The 21,969-nt window shown below is 39.9% G+C and overlaps 1 protein-coding gene across 1 annotated transcript in view; it reads right to left on the bottom strand.

Annotated features, from left to right (window-relative positions):
* The window catches only part of KIAA0319L (KIAA0319 like), a 157,852-nt gene that overhangs the window by 2,839 nt on the left and 133,044 nt on the right, over positions 1-21,969 (bottom strand). The window contains exons 17-21 of the mRNA XM_077481729.1: positions 16,006-16,165; positions 15,750-15,892; positions 13,289-13,411; positions 9,510-9,600; positions 8,658-8,752 (exon numbers count right to left, since the gene is read on the bottom strand). Of these exons, the coding sequence (XP_077337855.1) occupies positions 8,658-8,752; positions 9,510-9,600; positions 13,289-13,411; positions 15,750-15,892; positions 16,006-16,165 (612 nt within the window). The remainder of the gene's footprint in view (positions 1-8,657; positions 8,753-9,509; positions 9,601-13,288; positions 13,412-15,749; positions 15,893-16,005; positions 16,166-21,969) is intronic.

Below are 21,969 nucleotides of genomic sequence, written 5' to 3'. Positions count from 1 at the left end.
ACCGTCATGTAAACCAAATAATATACACTTATTGGAATTTTTGTTTTTTTTACCAAAGATATGTAGCAGAGTACAGTTTGACCTAAATGAGGAAATTAGACTTTTTTTTTTATTTTATTGGATTTGTTTTAGAGCAGAAAGTAAAAAAATATTGTTTTGTTCTTTTCAGAATGTTCAGTCTTTTTTTAGTTTATAGCCCAAAAAAAAAAAAAAACAGTGGTGATCAAATACCACCAAAACAAAGCTCTATTTGTGTGAAAAATTATATAAATTTAATTTGCGTACAGTGTTGCATGACACTGCAATTGTCAGTTAAAGTAGAATGGTCCTGAATAGCAAAAAATGACCTGGTCATATATGGGGTAAAATCTTTGAGGTGGAAATTCAATTACCAAGATTTTATAGTCTAATAGGTTTATACAGCTCTGCTGCTATCCTGAATAATAAAAAAAATCTTCTGTTATAGGGAAAAAATATAGAAAGATTCATTATTTGAAGTGGAAGACATTGGGCATACTGCTCTTACAAAAATAACTTCATCCAAGTACACATGCTGTCAAAAAGTCATCTCGCTCAGTGTTTATTAACACTGTTTAGATGTGAAATGGATATATTCAAAGTAACCCTTTATCATGTCAACAATTATTTTCCTGCTTTTTTATTAGCCATTAATATTTGCAAAAAAATATTTTTTCATTTGTTCTTTATTTATTTTCACACGTGACACTAAAGAAAATTAAGGGAAAGCATAACTGAACTAAGACCCCCATATACACTATTAGATTTTCTGCAGATTTTTGTCTTCAGATTTACCAAAACCATATAGTGCAAGGGCCTGCCTGATTGCATACAAATTGAAACTCTAAGCCCTTGTACACATGGCCTGACATTCCGACGGAAAATGTCCGATCGGACCGTGTTGTCGGATAATCCGACTGTGTGTGGGCTCCATCGGACTGTTTCCGTCGGAATATCCGGCGGACAAAGTTTTAGAGCTGGGCTATAAAACTTTCTGACAACATGATCCAATCGGACTTAGTCCGATTGTGTGTAGAGAATTCTGATTGGACAAAGTGCCACGCATGCTCAGATCAAATTCCTAGACCAAAGCTATTGGCTACTAGCCTGAATGTAGTCCCGTCATAAAGAAATAACGCCATCACGTTACGTACGATCAGATGTTCCAACAACTTTGTGCGACCGTGTGTATGCAACACAAGTTTCGGACAAAATCCAACGGATTTGGTTGTCGGAATGTCCGACCGTGTGTACAAGGGCTTAAGGTTTGACTGCATATTAGATTTTCTGCAGATTTACCAAAACCATATCATATGAGGTCAAACCTTAGGAGTTTCAATTTGTATGCCATCAGGCAGCCCCTTGCACTACATGGTTTTGGTAAATCTGAAGACAAAAATCTGCAGAAAATCTAATAGTGTGTATGGTGTCTAAAAGTGTGTTATTTCATTTGTATATAACTTTGAAATGCTTTGTACCAGAATCATAATTTTAGTGTAATTGTAAACAAGACAAATTCCATAGTAAAATGTATACCTTTTTATCTTTAGTAACACTTTTGTTTAAAAAAAAAAAAAAAAAAAACATTGTTTTTTTTAGTGTTATTAACTTTATTGTCTAAGGATTGCATAGAAAAAAAAAAAAAGTTTTTGCAAGGCAATATCACAAAAAGAAAGCCTTGTTTGTCCCTAAAAAAACAATACATACATTGCTTTATTATCTTACAGTAAGTATTGACAAAGTTACTGCCGAATGAACAGGTCTATCACAGAAACCTGAAAACTGCTCTGGTCATAGGGGATGTACTGGTGTGACAGCTGAAGTGGTTATAACAAAAGGGTAGGGGATAGTGGAAGAAGAGTTTCTATTTTTCATCGTCTTCTGTATTAGGCTTGGTCCCAAACCCATTCCCACAGCTGCAATCACCCACACAGAAAAACGCATCTGCCCTAATGCTAATGGCACACACACACACACACACACACACACAGGAGATCACAGCAGCTGCTTCCTGCACTGGGAACCGTGCAGGCTGCATTTTATAAATTGGAGCAGGGACCTTTTCCCTGTGTTTTCAGGAGAATAAATGGACTGCCATACCCACGCAGTGTGAACCAGGCCTTAAAAACTGAAATAAAGTTCTGCTGTTCCAGACAGCAAGCAGGGGGCAGGCAGGCTCTTGTTTGCAAAACAGACATGCAAGGTCTTTTCTGCAATAAGATGCATCTGTACTTCTAAAAGCAAAAAAAGAGTAGCGGCGATTTATGCCCACATAAAAAAAAATCCTATATATTGTAAATAAAATAAAGTGATATATAAATTGTGCTCAAAAGTTTAGATGTGAATTTATGGAAGAATTTATGATTTCTTGGCCATTTTTCAGAGAATATGAATAATAACACAAAAACATTTTTCACTCATGGTTAGTGTTTACCTGAAACCATTTATTATCAATCAACTGTGTTTACTATTTTGAAATCATAATCACAACTACCCAAATGACCCCGATCAAAAGTTTACATACCCTGGTGATTTTGGCCTAATAACATGCATACAAGTTGACGCAAAGAGGTTGGAATGGCTATTAAAGGTACGCATCGTCACCTGTGATCTGTTTGCGTAATCAGTGTGTGTGTATAAAAGATCAATGAGTTTCTGGACTCCTGACAGACCCTTGCATGTTTCATCCAGTGCTGCACTGAGGTTTCTGGATTCTGAGTCATGGGGAAAGCAAAAGAATTGTCAAAGGATCTGCGGGAAAAGGTAGTTGAACTGTATAAAACAGGAAAGGGATATATATAAAAAAAAAATAAATAAAAAAAAAATAAAGATATCCAAGGAATTGAGAATCCCAATCAGCAGTGTTCAAGCTCTAGTCAAGAAGTGGAAAATGAGGGGTTCTGTTAAAACCAAACCATGGTCAGGTAGACCAGCTAAGATTTCCACCACAACTGCCAGGAAAATTGTTCAGGATGCAAAGAAAAACCAACAAATAACTTCAGGTGAAATACAGGACTCTCTGAAAACATGCGGTGTGGCTGTTTCAAGATGCACAATAAGGAGGCACTTGGGCTTGCATGGTCCAGTCGCCAAGATGGGCTTGCATGGTTCAGTTGCCAGAAGAAAGCCTCAAACCTTCTGGCACAAAGTCATTTGGAGTGACGAGACTAAAATTGAGCTTTTTGGCCACAACCATAAATGGTTGGAGAGGATAGGTGGCACTGGTGGGCAACGATAGGTGGCACTGGTGGGCAACGATAAGTGGCACTGACGCACTGCTAGGTAGCACTGCTAGGTGGCACTGCTAGGTGGCACCACTGGCAGGCACTGATAGGTGGCACTTGCGGATACTGATAGGGGACACTGATGTACTGTGGAAACTGATTGCTGGCATTGGCAGGCAGTACTGGCCGGCACAGAGGCTCTTCCTCTTCGGGACCGATGTCCCTTCAAACAGCAGCCGGCGATCTGCTTTTTTTTTCTTCTCACACGGTTAGTGTGAGAAGAAAAAAACAAAAACAAAAACAAAAAAAAAAAACAATTATGAATCCTCTGTTTACATCACATGATCAACTGTCATTGGCTGACAGCCGATCACGTGGTAAGGGGCCAGGATCGGCCCCTTTATCGATCTGTGATCATCATTGACTTGGGTGATCACAGTCTGCACCCCCTTCAGGGGGGTGTGGCCAGCTTTGAAAGGGGAGGACATCAATAGACATACTTCCGGCAAAGCAGATCCGCGCTGTTGCTGTTAGTCAATCGGCTATAGCGTGGATCTGAACAAGGTAAAGGGGGCAATACACGGTATTAAGAACTGGGGTATGTGAACTTTTGATCAGGGTCATTTGGATCGTTTTTGTTGCCATTAGGATTTAAAAAGAGTAAACACAGTTGATTGATAATAAATGGCTTCAGCCAAACACTAACTGTGAGTGAAAGAAAAGTTGGGTTATCATTCATATTCTCTGAAAAAATGGCCAAGAAATCAAATTCTGCCAGGGTATGTAAACTTATGAGCACAACTGTGTATTACATATCAAAACCTGTGTCAAAAAATCATTGTGCAGACATATAATAGTATAAAGTGCATTCGGGCTCTTATAGGTGCGGTGGTCAGGTGTCCATAACCTTTAGCCCATATCATGTATGGCTTTCAGTAAACATCAGATAAGATACCCCACATCAAGAAGTACTTAGTATATACTGGCTTTTTTCTTTTTTTAGGCCCCCCCCCCTCTATTTTCACCTGGTGATTTGGCCAGTAATACACCAATCTAGATAAAGGAGCACAGGCACACCTTTGGACAGCAGAATTGTCAGTCTGGGGGGAGGGGAGTGTTAGATGTACTAGCAGATTTAAATACATTAACAAATTGAAGCCAAACTCCAGGTAACACTTTACATGCAGTCACAGGAGTTTTTGTTGCTTTTGAGGACAAAGTATTTACATAAATAAATAAAAGCTGATCTTTGTAAGCACCCCTGCTAGTGTTAAATGGCTTGTTCCATCCCTGTAACTGATGCACTCTGCTGGAGAGCTTTTTCTTTTGAAAAATACCAGACTTAAGCCTAGTACACACTGCTATATTTTTTTTTTTTTCGTTCAACCCAGCGGGCTGAGTGGGAAAAAACAAACTGACAGCTCGGGTCGGAGCTGCTGTACTAACAATCAGATGTTAGTACATCTATGTCTCCTGCTGTTTTATTGTGTTCTAACAGGGGGCACCCCCTCTGCCAGAACACTCCAATCAGCTCTCTCAGCCATTGGGCCTGTGTGTACAGGGCTTAAAGCGGTAGTAAACCCGCACATTTTTTTTTTTTTTTAAACCTGCAAAGCAAAAGGCATAATGAGCTAGTATGCACCGCATACTAGCTCATTATGAAATACTTACCTTAGAACGAGGCCCCGACATCTGGCCCGATCCACGCCGAGGGAGCTGACATGCTCCCTCTGCGTTTCTTCCGGGTATCGCGGCTCCGGCGCTGTGAGTGGCCGGAGCCGCGATATCGTCACTCCCGCGCATGCGCGCGGGAGATTTCATTCCGGCCGCTGGCCACTGCCGGATTTTCAGGCCCGAGAATCCCCTTGTGCGCAAGCGCCGCTGCAGTCAGCGGCGCATACCGAGGGGGATATCTCCTAAACCGTACAGGTTTAGGAGATATTTTTTTTACCTACAGGTAAGCCTTATTATAGGCTTTCCTGTAGGTAAAAGTTTAAAAATCGAGTATACAACCACTTTAACTGACTGGATCATCCCAGTGAAAATAAAGGAAAGGAAGCCTGTAAAAGAAAATGAATACAGCCACCACATCCAAGAACTGATAAGCTGCAATATAATGAAATGTTTGTTTTTGAGTTTAATAATGCTTTACAGGTACATATCTTAAAAAAATAAAAATATAATATGATATATAATAAATAAAATATAATAATGAATAATTGTCAGAAAATTGAAGTTTTTTTCCCCCCATAGTACCAGGATGTTTTTCTTCTATGTGTTTGAGGGATATTTGGATAAAATGCTTCATTTTTGTAGTCTCCACCTAGTACATTTTATATTCATTTCTTTTTTTACAAATAGGACTTTAATTCAATAGAATTAAATATATAAATTATTTTTTTATGTGTGAATTAGGGGAAAAAAAAGATCTGAAAACAATGTAGAGTAGTTGTTTAAATGCTATAAACACAGGGTTACTACAGGTGTGTGATTTTTTTTTTTTTTTTACGCAACAGTGTGATAAAGCTAAAGTCAAAGTTTCCCCCCTTTTTTTGAGTGTTTGACACTTAACCAATAAGCAAAGATGCCATCCAGAGTGTTTGCTGGGTTTGCGGGATTTATTTATTGCTGCTTATTTATCTGTTGCCTTTTGATTTTTATCTTCAAGGCTGCATTCACACATTGGCATTTTGAATTGTGGGCAGAATAGCCACAGTTCTGCCCATCATTTCCAAACGCCCATGTGTGAATGGCAAATCAGACATTTCAGATGCCATTCATTTTAATGCCACCTAAAAACGCGGTGTGGTTCTGCCATGGTAAATCGTGCTGCAATTGCGGAAACCGCATCGCATAAAGCTTGTCACCAGGAGCTTCTTTTGGGTGAAACTATTCACACATTGCAGTTTCAGATGCAGCGTTTTTAGGTGCCATTCAAATGAATGGCATCTGAAATGTGCGTTGTGCGATTTGTCATTCACACCTGGGCATTTGGAAATCATAGGCAGAATCGCAGCTATTCTGCCCCCGATTCAAAGTGCCCATGTGTGAATGCAGCCTAACTTCTGTCCCATAACCTGGTACAGTGCTGCCATACATCTCTACAGAAGCAGGACACTTATTACAGAGATCCATTTGTAATGGTTTTCTTCAAGCAATTCAGTGCTCTCCCTAAAGCTTTATTTTTAGCTGGGTGGAATGAAAAAAGTAGCCAGGTGGTCAATAAAAAAAATAAAAAGTATAAAATCTATTTTCAGTGAAAAAATAACAAAAAAACATTTTGTTAGTCACACAACCTGAATTTCCATCAAATATAAAAAAAAGTTTCCATCAAATATTAAAGATGAGACACTGTCATATTTTTAAAGTAGAACTAAAAGGTAAAACTTTTTATTTTTTTTAGTTTTGGATAGAGTGAGAGGGAGTAGAACAGCTGACACTTTTTATTGCTTCCTGTGTCCCCGTTAGGAAGATCCAGATTTGTCCTGTTTATTATTATTATTGAAAGTTAAAGTAAATAGAGGAGAAATCTTCTAATGAGGGACACCAATTCCATTTGACCAAGAGGTCACCAAGAGATTCCATTAACCGCTTGCTGACTGCCTCCTGTACTTGTATGTTGGCAGAATGGCACGGCTGGGCAAAGTAATGTACTCGTACGTTACTTTGAATTTCCCACCTTGCACGCGCACCTGCCGCGAGCTCCGTGACCGTACTCGCGGACTCTATGTCCGCGGGGATACCTGCGATCGTGTCACGAAGCTGAAGAACAGGGAGATGCCGATGTAAACACAGCATCTCCCCATTCTGCCTAGTGACAGGACACTGATAGTCTGCTCCTTGTCATCGGGAGCAGCGATCAGTTTTGAGTCACTGCTAATCCATCCCCAAGACAATTAGAATCACTCCCCAGGACACACTTAACCCCTCCCCCGTCCCTATTGGTTAACCCCCTTCACTGACAGTGACATTTTTACAGTAATCAATGCAATTTTATAGCATTGATTGCTGTATTAATGCCAATGGTCCCAAAAAATGTGTCAAAATTGTCCGTCATGGCCCTCTGCATTGGAGATATTTTGAAAGTACCTATCCCACGGTCAATTAGGGTCTGTTTACTAGGTCTGGTAGAGGGGGTGGTTCCCTCGGCAGCTCTTAGAACGCTATTGAACATTCTCTTTTTCTATGGGAGGAAGGCCATTCTACTGAAATGGAGGTCCCCCCTGCCTCCGGGTGTACCCTTTTGGAAGGTGATAGTAAACTCCATGATACCCTTTTATAAGGCAACGTACCAGTCTAGGGGATGTGGGAAAAAGTTTAATAGGATATGGCAGGCTTGGGTTGCTTCTGATACGATGGTAGGATAAACTGTATCCTGTTTCCTCTCTGCTTATAAATAACTGAGCAAGTGTTTAAGGCCCTCGGGCACTCTCCTGAGATGCTAGGGGTAGGACTGCAGGTGGTTGGTTAAGCTCTTTGGGTGCCAATATGGATTACCGACGCTCGTGGCATAATACCTGATCATGGCTGTGGTCACAATAATTTGGTGGTTGTGTAAACTCTGAGTATACCCCTGCAGTTGCGGGGTCAACTTTTCATCTTTGGCGGTGGGTAGCGAACTGAGTTGGAGGGGTTGGGGGGAGGGATACGGCTCTACGCATAGCCAGATGTTTATGTTAGCCAGAGTGTACTGTTATGTTAGTGACGGCCATGTTGGTCGCTAAGGGTCCTGGCGGCTGCCAAGGATACCCTTTTTTGTAACGGTTTATGTTTGTCTTTATATACCTCAAAAAAAAGAATTTTACAAAATTGTCCACCATAATGTTGCAATCATGATAAAAATCGCTGATCACCATAAACCTATCCCTTATTTTGTAGACGCTACAACTTTTGCGCAAACCAATAAACGCTTGTTACGATTTTTTTTTTTTACCAAATATATGTAGAAGAATATGCATCGGTCTAAACTGAGGAAAAAAGATAAATATAGTAGCCCATTATGTTTCACTTACCTGACACAGGAGCCAGCGATGTCACCGCTGTCCCCTGTAGTCCGGAGCGTCCATCTTCTTCCGGGAATCGCTGCTCCGGCCACTCACAGCACCGGAGCAGCGATGACGTCACTTCTGCACATGCGCACGGGAGCCGCCACTAACGGCGTATCGCCGCTAGCAGCGGCATGCTGCTAACGGCGATAGTGCGCCTGCGTGCCGCTGTCTACGGTGCATGCGTCATAGACAGCTGTCACTGTCTTAGTAAATATCTCCTAAACTGTGTAGGTTTAGGAGATATTTCTTGGACCTACAGGTAAGTCTTAATCTAGGATTACCTGTAGGTCAAAGTGGTTTGTAAGGGTTTACAACCACTTTAAAGACCACTAAAGTAATTTTGTGGGTTATTTAAATACTTTATTACCGGCTTTGATGTTTGACTTTAGCTCCAAACTCTCTTGGTCATCCGTGGCTTCAAGAATTTTATACCTGCTCTTCCTCTTTGGTTTTCCTTTCTTTCTGTAAGGGAAAACATAAATTGGGATAGCATTATAAACATGGGCAGATTTCAGATGTGTTTCCTCTATGACTCTATATCCCTGTGGATGTACAGCTTGATTTAGGTTTTAGAATATAAAATTTATAAAAAAGTACAGTATTTTACATATGCTAATTTGCCCTGAAGGCTACAATCAAGTTGTGACAGACGGTTTCTTGTTTTCATTGTAAAAAGCTGAGCAATTTTCAATATAACAGGCTTCACAAGTTTACAAAGGTTATCTGTTACTTTTGAAGACTTAAATGGCTTAAATCATGCAGTGGCTTTAATACGGATAGAAAAGATATTTTGAAGAAAAACAACTATAAGCACATACAGATGATGATGCTTGATGATTTTGTGTTTAATGAAATAAAAGCCTGTATTAAAAAAACAAAAAAAACAAAACAAAAAAAAACACATCTGTTTGGTGAAGACATAACCACTATTTTCCCTTTCTTTTAAGTTGCTCTAAGTTTTTTTTTTTGGTTTGTTTTGTTTAGATCGACCATTAAACTGCAAACGAGCTCAGTATACAAACTGATATCAGTTTTAGAAAACTGATAAGTAGTATCTATATATTTGGTCAAAGAAATCTTGACATTAGCTTTATCTTTTCCCCCTACAAAATACAAAAAGAAGATGACAGAAAAATATTGCTCTTCCATCTTATTTCTCAGCCCATAGTTCCATTTGTGATAACTTAGTGAATTATTATGTTTTAAGACCACTTTTTACCTTTTACAGCAACACACCATGCACCACATTAGTAGTCCCAATGAAACAACACAGAGAAAAGTTGTGATAATGACGTATAGCACGCTCCAGTCTGCAATAATGAAGATATTAAATTAATGAATAAATAAAAAATGAACATTTTGGTAATACAACAAATAAATAAGGTTATCAAAACAACGTAAAATCGACAAAAGTTCTCTTATAGGAAAAAAAATATTCTGCAATAGAAAAATAGTACAAAGCCTCAAACTGGATAAAAATGCATAAAAATGCAGGAACCAACATATTTTGTTCACAATAAAATTGTCACAGTAGCAACTCATTGTTGCTAGGCTTTCCTCACAAACCAGTTGATAATTCCTGCTCGTCTCCAAGACAAGGCATAATGCTGGCCATACTTATAGCAAATTTGTGACACAATCTGGAAGAATTTGATCAGCTTTTGTTTGGAAACATGAACACAGTATGGACTGGTGTTACCACTCATCAAAGCGATGGGTTAACAGATATAAAAAGGTGGTGGAAGAAATTCTGACATCCTAAATTAACTGGAAATTAGCATTATAGAGAAACCTGAATCAGGGCTTCCAAAGTTCTCAAAACAAAACAGCCAAAATAATGCACCTCCACTACTTTCAGGCAATGAACAATACACAGAGCTGTGCTTTGTGGTTAGGTGCATTGAGGTCTATGGGCATTGGAGTGCTACTTAGATTGACTGGCAATAGAAGAGATATGTCTGTGCCCAAATCCAAACAGCTTACATACAGTATGCATAACACATGAGGTGCTAAAGGGGCTGTGCTTACGTAACAATGAATATTCTGAATTACCCCCTGCATACTGCTTTAAACCCTTATATATTTCTATCAAAAGTTTGCATAAAAATAGGGATCCTTCATTTACACATAGTGCAATACATGTTCAAGCTGGCCAACTGCATCAAAATGATTGCTCCCTCGCCAGTATAAAAATCCCTGTAAGGTATACAGCAGTGTGCAGGGGGTTCATTCAAAATTTTCTGAATGAATTGCGATGCACCACAGCACACATATAACAATGCCTTAAAGCGCACTGTGGCACTGCATGTAAAAACAAAGATTTTAACATAATTTTCCACAAGCATAGATGTGAAACTAGCCTAAATAAGTTGTAGGTGATCAGAACTTCCTACAGTCCATCCAGAAATTGGTAATTGCTTTGGTGTGAACTTTCCCTGTAATATTTTGGAGCCATTTCAAAGAAATGTTGGGCAATTAAAGTGGACTTCCACCCTAAAGTGGAACTTCCGCTCATCGGATACCTGTATTTCCTGACATCAAAAAAAAAAAAAATGGTGACAGAGGAGAGACTTCCAGCTGATTGACAGCTTCAGCTCTGTTCCTGTGTGCTCCGATGGGGGTGTGCCCCTTCCCTTCAATCAGCTCTCAGAGTTCTCCTTACGGAGTTCTGCAGAGTATAACTTCACCTCTCCTCCCCGTTTTCAGACAAGCTTTATAAATTCTGCACTTTGAATGAATGTAGAGAAGAGAAGACTGCAGATAAACAGGCTTAACTTACTGTATGTAGGAGTATTTAAAAAAAAAAAAAAAAACACACTAAGAGCAATCACCACAAGAAGCCTGGTACCTTTTTATTAGCAATAAAATCCCAACTGTATCATACTCCATATCTGAACAAGGCTTAACTGCTGCCAACTGCTGTTTCCAAATTCTATGCGAGTACCTAGTTCAAAACAGGTACACAGAAGATGGTTCTCTTGCCAAAAATGCACAAAAAAGTTTAAATACCCTGACAGTTTTATTTTAACTCACTGGGTGCTGTTTCATGTACATGTTCCCTGCAGATAAAACTGTCAGGGCTAGTTTACACTTGCTTCAAAATATGGCTTTGGACAGGCTTTGTTAAAGCTCTCTGAAAGCTAGTCAAAGCTCCTGTCACTAAATGAAATGGTTAGTTTACAGTCCTGTTTACACCTTGCTTTTGCTTGGTGCTTTGATGAGGCTTTGGTGGGGCTTCGGTGGGGCTTCAAGTGAGCTTTGCCATAGACTTCTATGGAGGCTTTGAAGATGCTTTGAAGCACCACTGAAGCTACATGGGGTATAATTTTTGAAGCGAAGCAGAAGCAAAGCGTAAACAGGAATGTAAGCTAACCATTTTAATTTAGTGACAGGAGCTTTGACTGGCATTCAGAGAGCTTTAACAAAGCGTGTCCGAAGCCATGTTTTGAAGCAAGTGTAAACTAGCCATTAAAGAGGAAGTAAACCCTTCCTCTTTGATTCCCTGCAAAGGTAAAGCATAATGGACTACTATGCATCGCATAGTAGTCCATTATGTGTCACTTACCTGACACAGGAGCCAGCGAAGTCACCGCTGTCCCCTGTAGTCCGGAGCATCCATCTTCTCGGTGGGTCTCGCAGCTCCGCCGCTGTCATTCGACGAAGCCGCGATGACGTCACTCCCGCGCATTTGCGCACGGGAGCCGCCACTCGCGCCATATCGTCATTGACAACGGCGCGCTCAGTGCGCGCCGCTGAGCGCGCCGCATGCGCCGTAGACAGCGGTGCCTATATTTTGGCAAATATCTCCAAAACCGTGTAGGTTTAGGAGATATTTATTGGACCTACATGTAAGGCTTAATCTAGGCTTACCTGTAGGTCAAAGTGGTTTGTAAGGGTTTACAACCACTTTAATGTGTGTTGAAGCTGAAGCAAGTGTAAATGAGCCCTTAGGCTTGAACCACAAACTACATATAATTCTATTTAAGTGTTTTGGTAATGGACAAGTGAAAGAGGGCTGTTATCCAGAGAATCCCTGTCTTGCCCCAGACATTACTTTTTATTCCTTAGATGCCATGGCAATCAGAATTTCTCCAGTCTGGGATAGTAATGTGGTTTACAATGCAAAATTAATATGTATCTTGTTTATATAGTAGAGCCTTGCATATTAGTGTCTTAGGTATCTCTCAAAACAGTGAACTTTTACTTATATAAGCTGAGAAGAGAGATTCCATTTGTTGACAGCTTGGGAATAAATTCATCATCATGGAGAGGATGAGTAATTTTATTTGTGAATAAAACAGGTTAGTTTTCGACAAACAGACCTGTTCGTAAGTGTCTTACAAACCTCTACACACTGAAAACCCCATGGACCGCAATGTGTTCCCATTTCTCTTGTCCACTTATAGGTTTATGGGTACAACTTATAACATGTGGCTATGGGGCACAATGAGTGAAGTTGAAGAGGAGATCTCCAGCACTCACATTTCTGTAGAGACACAATCGCTGAGTTGCCAGGTGCCATGCAGCGGCTTCCATTAGTATTTTTGACTCAAAGGTGACAGCGAGAGCCAAGGGGGAGAATATTTTTTAGAGTTCATCTTAAATGTATCCTTTAAGTGTTATCACAATCTGTATTTGTATTAGCCTTCAGTATTCCTTTCTACATCAGCATTCAGGGAAAGGGACAAAACTGTAAGCTAATCGGGCTTTACTACATAGTACAGCATTGTGATGTACAGCAATTGTATGGGAGAGCAAGTGAAGTACAGAAAAGCAAAATGGTAAGGACCTTATATAAAGTTGGGCAGGGGTGTCTGAATTGGGAAACAATTATTTCAATATGCAAGACAGTTGTATTTCAATGTGTATTTACTTGTCTGTCTACACACACACACATACACTTCATATTTCGGTCACGCTTTAATTTATGCAATTTACAGTTTTTAGGTGGTAAAAAAAACAGGCACAAATGCACACAAAGGACTTCATGAAACTTACCACAGTTGCTCTCCCCATCACCAAACTGTCGGCGAACAAAATTCTCCATCCAAAAAGGGTCACAGACACAGCGCTTGGTAAGAGAGTTGCAGTGACCGTGCATAGAACAATTTAACTGGCAAGCTAGGGAAGGAACACACAGTGAGTATCTGCTTAGTACACTTCGTGTAAGCAGCAAACATATCTGGATCAAGGCAATCTTTGCAGTGTGAGATAAAGAACACTTTTTGTTTTTTATTAATGAGAGGGAACTCACGATGAAAAAAATAATACATATATACTGCAATAATATATAATAGGTGAAATTTTTAATGTCTGTACAGTTCATCAGTTTAGAGCCAACTTAAAATTATTGCGCTCACTCTGTTGTGATTGCCAATATATCATGTATGGTGCAATCGTCTACATATATGCAAGTGCTCTGTGCATGTTCATATGTGCGTTTGAAGATTGACGGGGGTACCTTTGATTTTATTTCAAATTTTTTTATGTTTTTTTTTTTTCATTTTAACAACTCCCCTTTGCGATAGCACTGGGCAGGTGAAAGGTACTCTTTATAGAGATATCTAATAGATACTTAATGTCTCCCCCGCCCTCCTCTCCATGTAATCAAGCACAGAACATGCTTGATCCACTGTGTACCTGTCTTTCTAGGCAGGGTTGTGACATCTGTGAAGCCAGGAATGCCATGATCTCCTCCTGTTCTCCGTCCTGACATCATCTGTTGTGGTCCCTGGAGGAGTGGGAGCTTCCAGGAACCACATAGCTGAGGCCTTTCCTGTACTGAAATGGCCACCTCCTTTCTATTGTATTTGTATATTTGTTCTCTCATGGCAGGACTAGATGCTAGTAGTAAGAATATGTTACTCAATGAGACTCATGCCGCGTACACACGATCGGTCTTTCCGGCAGATTTGGTCCGACGGACCGGAATCCGTCGGAAAATTTGATTGTGTGTGGGCTCCAGCGGACTTTTTTTCCCCAAAAGTCCGACTGACCTAGAAATAAAACATGTTTCAAATCTATCCGACAGACTCAAGTTCGACAGACTAAAAATCGGGAAAACTGGTCATCTGTGTGCTAGTTCAACGGACCAAATACGATGCAAGGGCAGCTATTGGCTACTGAACTTCCTTGTTTAGTCCCGTTTACGTCATCACGTTCAAAATGAATGGACTTTCAAAACGGACTTAGTCTGGTTGTGTGTGGCCAATTCCGTTTTGTTCAGAAAGTCCGTTGGACCTAGTCAGTCGAAAAAGTTAGATGTCCGCTTACAAACTTTACAAAGTAACTCTAACCTATTGCACTCTCTATGAAATTTCTTACTATCTCAATATTCGGTAAATGTATGTCTAATATTATATTATGTGTGGACACCTGTTCTGTTGTATGGGTATATATATATATATATATATATATATATACACATACACACACACACACACACACACACACACACACACACACATATACATATATATATATATATATATATATATATATATATATCAAACTTGTACATTTTGATATGCGTTTTTTTGTTTTGTTGTATGTAAAATGACAAAACTTTCAATAAAAAATTATTTGTTAAAAAAAAAAAAAAAAAAAAAAAAAAAGGATCACCCCCACACAGACACAGTGCAGAACAAGAAAAAAGATAGACAGTAATGGGAAAAATCAACTGCAGAAAGACTACAAGCAATACTAGTAACTATTCCTTTGCCCTCTGCTTGTCTGTTTTGAGGCACAGGTTCTACAGTTCAGGTCCTCTTTAAGATGGTTACATTATGGTTATAAAAGGTAACAAAATCTTAGTTTATGAACAATATAATTAAAGTGTAACTCCACTTTCGTTGAGAAAAATGAATTCCCTCTGTGTGATCAATGTACATTGCAGAGGATTTAAAGCCTAAGTGCCAGGGTGCAGGACTGAATGGCGTATTACTAAAAGACAAGTGCTCTGTGCAAAACACAAGAGGCACATCATACTAGCTGTAAGTTAGGCCCCTTGGGTGTTTTTTTTGTTTGTGTTTGGCTACACTTAGGCATTACATTTTGTATCAGATTCCTACCTTCCTCTGTTCTGAAGAAATAGTGGTTTGTTTCACCAGACTGTTTCGGAATGGAAGAATCTGGGTAACTAATCACCGCACTCAGTGTCCTAATGATGAAAGCTTTAGTGCAGTGTATCTTAGTGCAGACTTCTGGAGAAAACGATCAGTTAATCACACAAGCAGAACAATTACATTTTTGGGGAAGTGCTGTACGCCGTGTACCGAACACCTCTAGGTTGCCACATTGCATTGAGTTTCACAGAAAATTACAACTGCATAAGCTGTATTACTTTTTTCTTACTCAATTTTTTTCTTTGAAAGTGGAGTTACCCTTTAATATGAGCAATATGAAAAGATTGTCTCTTTGGTATTAAAGAAAAGAAAAACATAGTCTATCACACACTTACTGAAAGTGTCAATCTCAAGCGCTTTAAAGATGAGGAAATCACTCTGCTGCTTGCGCAGTTCATAGCGAAGAGTGCAGGCAACCTGGTAACCTTTCATGACCAAGTGAGGAGGCTGGTTCTTGACATAAAAGACTACCTTTGTGCTGTAATAGAAGGAAAATTACTGGGTCAAAAAAAAAAAATTCATATGCTTAGACCAAAATAGCAAAAGACCAAAGACTAATTGAATCTTCATACTGGATTACTCAAGGCTAACCTCTTTTCTGTGTAGAGTTGGATCTTCTGCACAGTAATGTCAGAGTCTAGAACCCCAAGAAGAACCCCAATCTGTCTCATAAACATTCCCTTCAGTCGTTCAGTCAGCTGGTTGACACTCACATCCAAAATCATTTCAACCAAGTTGTTCTTCATTGGGTCTGAAAGTAGAAATAAATTGAAGAGAAGCTGTTACCAAGCAATGCCGTTATGGTGTATCTACACCCCAACAATAAACTTCTCTTAAATTCTCCATTTTGGTCTGATAAATATACCATTGCAAGGGTTTTGTTATATCTGTTCATTAGCCACTTGACCTCCAGACAGGTTTTATCCCCTTCATGACCATGGTAGTTTTATTATTATTCAGCACTGTGCTAATTTAACTGGTAAGTGTGCGGTCATGCAACAATGTACGCAAGTGAAATTTATCTCTTTTTTTTTTTCTTCACACAAATACAGCTTTCTTTTGGTGGTATTTGATCAGCACATTTTTTTTTTAATTTTTAGACTGAACATTAAAAAACAAAAACAAACCAATTTGTTTTACTTTCTGCTATAAAACACATCCAAAAAATGTAATTTCCTCATAAATTAAGGCCAAAATGTATTCCGTTACATGTCTTTTATAATTTTTTTTTATATATTATATGAATTTGCATGAAAGTTAGAGTCTACAAATGATTACATACACACATTATATATATACATATATATATATATATATATAGATATATACACATATATATATATATACACATATACATACATACATACACACACACACATATTAATATATATATATATATATATATATATACATACATAACACACACACACACATATTTATATATATATATATATATATATATACACACGCACACATTTATATATATATAAATAAATATGAGTGTGTGTATATATATATATATATATATATATATATATATATATATATATATATATATTATACATACACACACACACACACATATATATACATACACATATACACACACACACAAATGATTACATGCATACACACATATATATATATATTTATATTACACACATACAATATACACACACACACTGGAATTATTTTTTTTTTTTTTAATACTAGCAATAGCGGTGATCAGTTACTTATAAAGAGACTGTGATACAGTGAATACCAGTGAGCAGTGCTTTATGTGGCTGATTTTTCTCCCCACTTTGTAGTGAGAAAAAAACAAAAACAAAAAAAAAAAACAGGCATATCACTGCTCCATTTACAGAGCTTAGTGTGGTTAGTAAAAACAGGGCTCTGTACTGTGATTCCTAAAGCCTATAAGCAGGTCCTGGCCATAAATCAATGGCTGGGACCTGCTGACAGGCTTTTGCTGTACTGAATCACAAGCACAGTAGGGCGGCGGGCAAGTGCCCCCTACTTAGAAATGCCAGATCATGTTCACGTACGTGATCCGACAGAGTGGCCTCCCCATCACTATATTTGTGCATGGGGCAGTCCGCAAGTGGATAAGGCCACAAATAAAATGTAAATTCTGACAGAAATACCCTGTGCTCTCTGCCTGTGTTGCACTCTTATCAATTTCATTGTTTCTAGCTTTCTATGTGAGCTACAGATCACCTCTCGCTTATGTTATAGATAAGAGGGGGACGTGTTTTTAAGTCCTCACAATGCTGCTGCTCCATAGATATAGTATGGTGAGTATTGTAACCCTAGGACAGGAACTGCATTACTGGTAGAATACCAGGTGAAAAACTAAGGGAAAAAGAGCCTGAAAGTACACTGGCTGATTAGCACTTCCACCTAGTAGTACTAGGGTTGTCGGTTCAAATCCCAACCACGGCATGACCTGCATGGAGTTTGCATGTTCTGCCTGTGCCTGTTCCTCCCACATGTAATGATTTTTCAGTGGTACTATGCACACTGTGCATGTAGATGTGGCCATTTTAGCTGCAAATAAAATAGTATTTTGTGCAGCCTTGATTTATTTAGACACTCTAGCCGCAATTAAACGCATGTAAATGTCCCTGAACCTGATTTAAAGCAGGAATATCTAAACGCAGGAAAAAAGGTGATTTGGAAATCTAAACACAGGTGCACTAGTGTGAATTCGTTCCAATAATGAACGTCCCTTATTTGTTACCTTTCGGTTATGTAAATATACCATTAAAAGCCTGAAGTGCAGGCCCCAGAAATCCAGTAACAAGCATTCCTGGCCTTCCTGCCCACCTGTGCATGCACACTCGGTTCTCCTTTACTCACAAAATCGTTGAGTTGCAAGAAACCTGGCTGCTCATGTTCAAATGGGAAAGGAGACCAGGAGTGCCTGCTTGTGGATTTCTAGTGGAAATCTGGTGCATCTGGCACTGGGTGTGTCCTGCCATCTGCAGGACAGATTGGGGAGTTCAATAGTATGAGTACCTAAAGAGGTGTGCATTTGTTTGGGGAATGTAGCACAGCATTGAGGACACTGTGGTGCATTGTGACCTTGTTGGGAAATGTATGAAAAGATGAGCTTGCCTTTTAAATTCAAAATATAAATGCATTAAATGGCAAGATAACCACATACATTAAATACATAAACACATGATCAGATCTTTGGTTGGTCAAAATTAATCACCCATAGGATTACTATGGGGCATCCATTGTCAGTGGGCCCTCCTCTACACTGAAGCCACTGCTGGGATCCAATCATGTGACTGGACCAGAGCGGCTTCAGAATAAGAAAGTATACTGTAGCCATCTTTTCTTTCATAGGGTAGTTAGAATAGTATTAGAATGGGGGTGGCAGCAGGTTAGACTCATTTCGGATTTCACTGGATTTACACTTTAAGATTGTGGTTCTAAGCCCAAGACTACCAAAATGTATAGACTGACAATTAAACTGGAGAACCAAAACAGTTAATTATATATTATTTAAAAACTGTTTAATTATCAAACTATTTGTAATTCTGCTCAGTTGCTCTTTTCTGCACTGTTATACATGTGACAACCCCTCTTTCCTGATTCAGCTTTGCAGGTACAAGTGCCATCTTTCTATCTCCAGCCTACTCACTGGATGATAAAAGCAACATTATCATTTCTGTACGATAAGCAAGCAAATTATACAGAAATATGTAAGGCTCAACAAAAAATAGGATTTTTACATCATACTTACCTGTAAAAATCCTTTTCTTTGAGTACATTATGGGGCACAGAGTCAGGTTAATATTCATTACCTGCTGGGTTATACTTCATCATTAGGTGAATGGACACTGGTAAACCAAAGGTCTTCAGACAGGAAGTGATCCCCTATATACCCCCTCCCATACAGATGGGACTTCAGTTTTGATGTACTCAAAGAAAAGGATTTTACAGGTAAGTATGTAAAAATCTTATTTTCTTTTTCATACATCATGGGACACAGTCAGGCTAATATTCATTACCCGCTGGGACATCCCAGAGCAATAGCCTTGAGGGTCCCAGGTCCCAGAGCAATAGCCATCAGAACTTATACGGCAGCCCGCAGTACACTGCGGCCGACAGTCAGATCCTCCGCTGCTCGAACATCCACTTGATAAAATTTTGTGAACGTATGCACTGAAGACCAGGTGGCAGCCTTACAAATCTGAGCCACACAGATACCTGATGGCGAAAAGCACAGGAGGTTCCTACACCCCTGGTAGAATGAGCTCTCACCCTAAAGGGAGGAGCTCTATGTTTTAGACCGTATACCTGAATGATCAATTGATGGACCCAATTGGCAATGGGAGCTTTGGAAGCTGCCTGCCCCTTTTTGGGTCCTTTTGGTAAAAAAAAAAAAAAAGTCTGATCCTCGGATCTCTGCAGATCTAGACAAACTTGACTGCCCAGACAACGTCCGAAGAATGCAGTCGCCTCTCTTCCGTTGAACGAGGCTGAGAGAAAAAAGAAGGCAAAATAATGTCCTGATTTAAATGAAAGGCCAATTCTACTTTTGGCAAAAAGGATGGAACAGGTCATAACATGACACGCAACACGGTTCCCTGCATGAAAGGGCCGCTAACACCGACACCCTTATAGCTGAGGTGATAGCCATCAGGAAGGCTAGCTTGTGTGACGGCAAGTCGAATGGAATTTCCTTAATAGGTTCAAATGGTTGTCTCTAACACAGACAGCACCAAGTTCAAGTCCCAAGGACACACAGGTGACCTAATGGGGTGAAGCAAGCGAGTTGCCTCTTGCATAAAGGTTTGGATCAGTGAATGGGAGGCTAAAGTCCTTTGGAAGAATACTAATAGGGCCAAAACTTGACCTCTGATTGTACTCAAAGCCAATTTTATTACCACAGCTGACTGTAGAAAAAAGAGAATTCCCCCATCACATATTTCCAAGGATGCGGTTTTCTGGCTTCACAACCAGCAATATTAGTCTTCCAGACCTTATGATAAAACTTCCTAGTGATAGCTTTTCTAGCATTCACTAGAGTAGACATGCCGTCAAATTGAGAGAGAGTAAATTGGGGAGGAAAATATGACCTTGAGACGGTAGATCGGAGTGATGCGGAAGCAGGGCCTTCTGGGCCAGGCTGGTGCCACCAGAATTACTGGAATCCCCTTTCTCCAAATCCTGCGCAACAAATGTGGAAGGAGAGGGATCAGAGGGAAAGAAACCAGGGAGTACTGGCTCCATGGAACTATCAGAACATCTGCTCCAATTGCCAGAGGATCTCAAGTTCAAGACACAAACTGCTGTAGCTTGTTGTTGAACCTGAATGCCAGTAGTTTGACCTCTGGCCATCCCCAACATTGGCAAATTTCCTGGAACACCTCTAATTGTAGGGACCATTCCCCCAGGCAGATCTGCTGGCGGCTGAGATAATCTGCCTTCCAGTTCTCTACTCCCAGGATATGCACTGCCGATATCATTGGCAGATGTCCCTCTGCCCAGGCTAGTATGTACTTCACCTCTTTCAGCGTTGTATGACTCCTGGTACCACCTTGGTGGTTTATATAGGCCACTGCCGTGGCTTAGTCGGACTGAACCCTGATGGGGCAGTCCTGAAGCTCCATCATCCAGGACCGCAGGTCCAGATGTACTCCTCGTAATTCTAGGATGTTGATGGACAGGGTCTGCTCTGTCCCTGACCATTTCCCCTGAGTTGTGAGCCCATCTAGGGTTGCTCCCCAGCCTGAGACTGACATCTGTAGTCAGCAGTCTCCAAGTTACTGGAAGAAAGGATTTTCCCCTTTCGCAGGTTCTAACACTGCAACCACCAGTTTAGGCTTAAGCCTGCCTGAGGAGATAAGCACATTGGATAATCCAGGGCTTTTCTTACTCTGTTCCAAGCTGACAAGATGTCTTGTTGTAAATTGTTGTATTGGAACTGGGCATAGGGCACTGCCTCGAAGGAAGATACCATCCTCCCTAGAAGACTCATACAGAGCCTAATGGAGGGTTGTCTGGTGCCCCTTTTCTGACGCACCTGATCCTTCAGGGCACATATCCTTACGGATGGCAAGAATACTCTTGCTTGGACTGTGTTTAGAATCAGACCTAAATATTTTAGACTTTGAGCTAGTCTCGAGGCTTACTTTTCAGTATTTATGATCCAGCCTAAGCTTTACCTCACTGTGTATATTATGCTCTGTTCTAGAGCCTGTTCTGAGTGATCTCTGAGCAGGAGGTCAATCAGATACTTGAGCACCAGGATCCCTTGGGCCCTTAAAAGACCCAGCACTGGTGCTAGGACCTTTGTGAACACCCAGGGAGCTGTAGCAAACCCAAAGGGTAGAGCCACAAACTGAAAATTACATTCCTCTACTGCAAAATGTAGGAACCTCTGATGAGGCTGAAAGGTAGATATGTGCAAGTAAGCGTCCTTTATATCGTTGGAGGCTAAAAAGTCTCCCCTTTGGAGTGAGGTTACTACTGAGCAGACAGACTCCATCCAAAAGGATTGTATTAATAGATACTTGTTCAGGGACCTTAGGTCCAAAA

Source organism: Lithobates pipiens, unplaced genomic scaffold (genome assembly GCF_037356315.1).
Source record: "Lithobates pipiens isolate NorthernLeopardFrog02 unplaced genomic scaffold, aLitPip1_a1.2 Scaffold_16, whole genome shotgun sequence".
Classification (NCBI taxonomy): Eukaryota; Metazoa; Chordata; class Amphibia; order Anura; family Ranidae; genus Lithobates; species Lithobates pipiens.
Note: the sequence above shows the minus strand (reverse complement) of the source record. Positions and strands in the feature narration are given on the sequence as shown.